This window comes from Euphorbia lathyris, chromosome 8 (assembly GCF_963576675.1).
Source record: "Euphorbia lathyris chromosome 8, ddEupLath1.1, whole genome shotgun sequence".
NCBI classification, from domain to species: Eukaryota; Viridiplantae; Streptophyta; class Magnoliopsida; order Malpighiales; family Euphorbiaceae; genus Euphorbia; species Euphorbia lathyris.
In genome coordinates, this window is record NC_088917.1 from 25,173,132 (window position 1) to 25,174,996 (window position 1,865).

The following is a 1,865-nucleotide window of genomic DNA, read 5'->3' on the forward strand; positions in this document are numbered from 1 at the left end:
TAGGGAAACATGCATGATGACTGATGAATATAAGCAAATCCAAACTTGTAAATATCATTTAAATGTGCTATGCATGAAAGGTAATAATAGCAACCATGAACCACAGAAGCAGATAGATCTGTAGATTTGAACATTGGTATAGTTTGGTATCGAATTTTCAATCTTTCTGATAGTGCTAGTTAGGATCAAATCAATTATCAATATCCCAGATCAAAGATCAAATTCTTGAATTAGTGAAGTAGCCACAATCAGAGGTAATAATGACATTTTCTTCCTTAGAAGAACTAAATGTTCACAATACTTTACCTAAAGTATGCAATAAGAAACAATCATGTTATGTTTTTATGTATAGACGAATCTTCCGATGCAAAATATGATAAAGCCTAAAGAAAAACATGAACACATTTGTGTACAACTTGCCTTTATAGGAAGGTTAGAGATTCGATTAAAGCCAATCCATTACGCAAGCAAAACATTGAAGTATTAGTTGGAACACATGACAAAAACAAATTAAGGGAAAAAGTTGAATAATTCTAAATAACAAAAATGAGAATCATCACAAATAGTTTTGAGGCTTAATATAATAAAAACTCGACATAGTATGAGAATTCTTCAAACATTCAAACACAAAACATAATCCTTCGCCTAAACTAACTAACAACTTATCATTCTGTCACAGTTTACTTCTCAGAGGAGTTGGGTCCTCTCTTCTTGCCAAATCCCACAACTGCATATCACAAACAAGAGAAAGAATACAATCAAACAACTGTCCAAAAGTTATTTATAAATCAAATCACTCAAAGAATGCAAAAATTCTATTTCATATATGAGCAACTTTTCAAAACTCAAATTAAAACCTGGACGCAAAGCATTCAAAATTAGAAAAACATTGCGCAATCCCATTTTTACATCACTATCCAAATTATGCTCAGCTCCGATTTACATCAGAAAAAACTAGAGAGAAATCCAAAATAAACCAACAAAAGTCTATTATCCTCCTCAGCCGTTAAGTAAGATTCGTTTATTCCTACTTCAACAAATGTGTAACAATCGGAGAAGAAACCGCTAACTTCATTCCAAAGGCTGAAGATTGACTACACCATATAGTACTGTTTGGTTATAATATAGAAGTCTAGAGGCACAATCCAATTAGAGGATCAGGAATCAAATTTCCTTTGCTAATCGGTAACAGAAAAATCGAAAATATAAAAACTGATTCGCTCCTAATGAAACTAAGTTATGGATCTAAAACTAGCAATCAATCAGAATAAAGGGCATTACCTGCTGTGACAAAACGGCGGTTGTATTGCATCCTCTTGTGTGCGCGGCCGCGTGGCTTCTTCTTCTTATCTTGCTTAGCCACTTTGGGAGTTTGCCCTCTCACCTTACCAGCACGAGCCAGAGATCCGTGAACTTTACCCATGGCGGCGGTGTCTGTCGCTCCCAAGCTCTACACGAACAGCGGTAATGGAGAAGAAGGTACAGAATGCAAAATTTAGGGTTAGGGTTTGACATCTAATATATAGAGCTAGTGGAGTGGTGGGCCGACTTCATTAATAATAAACATTGGGCTTCTGCAGACCATTGGGTAAAAAGCCCATTGGTGCTCCATGAATGTTACAAAAATAATTTTATTTTTTTTATTCAAAAAATGACATATAAAAATATTTCAAGTATATAAATCTAGTTTAAAAAAATAAGACTTTATTCTTAATGTCTAGCTTATATTTTGAGGTATATATTTTAATTTATCAAAATAAATAAGATTTTTAACTTAAAGGAAAAACATTAATACTTAATTTTTTTTCTTTTAAATACTAAATTAAGCAAATTTATGAAACCACTTTATGTCCGACAATATGTAT

At 32.9% G+C, this 1,865-nt stretch overlaps 1 protein-coding gene across 1 annotated transcript; it reads right to left on the bottom strand.

The window, feature by feature from the left end:
- Nucleotides 1-510: 510 nt before the first annotated feature.
- LOC136202091 (small ribosomal subunit protein eS30z/eS30y/eS30x) lies at nt 511-1,500 on the bottom strand. Its single transcript, XM_065992562.1, has 2 exons — nt 1,282-1,500; nt 511-727 (listed from the first exon to the last, which is right to left on the bottom strand). Exons 1-2 carry the CDS (start codon nt 1,421-1,423, stop codon nt 681-683), a joined length of 189 nt encoding a protein of 62 aa, XP_065848634.1. The 5' UTR covers nt 1,424-1,500; the 3' UTR covers nt 511-680.
- Between the last annotated feature and the right edge of the window lie 365 nt (nt 1,501-1,865).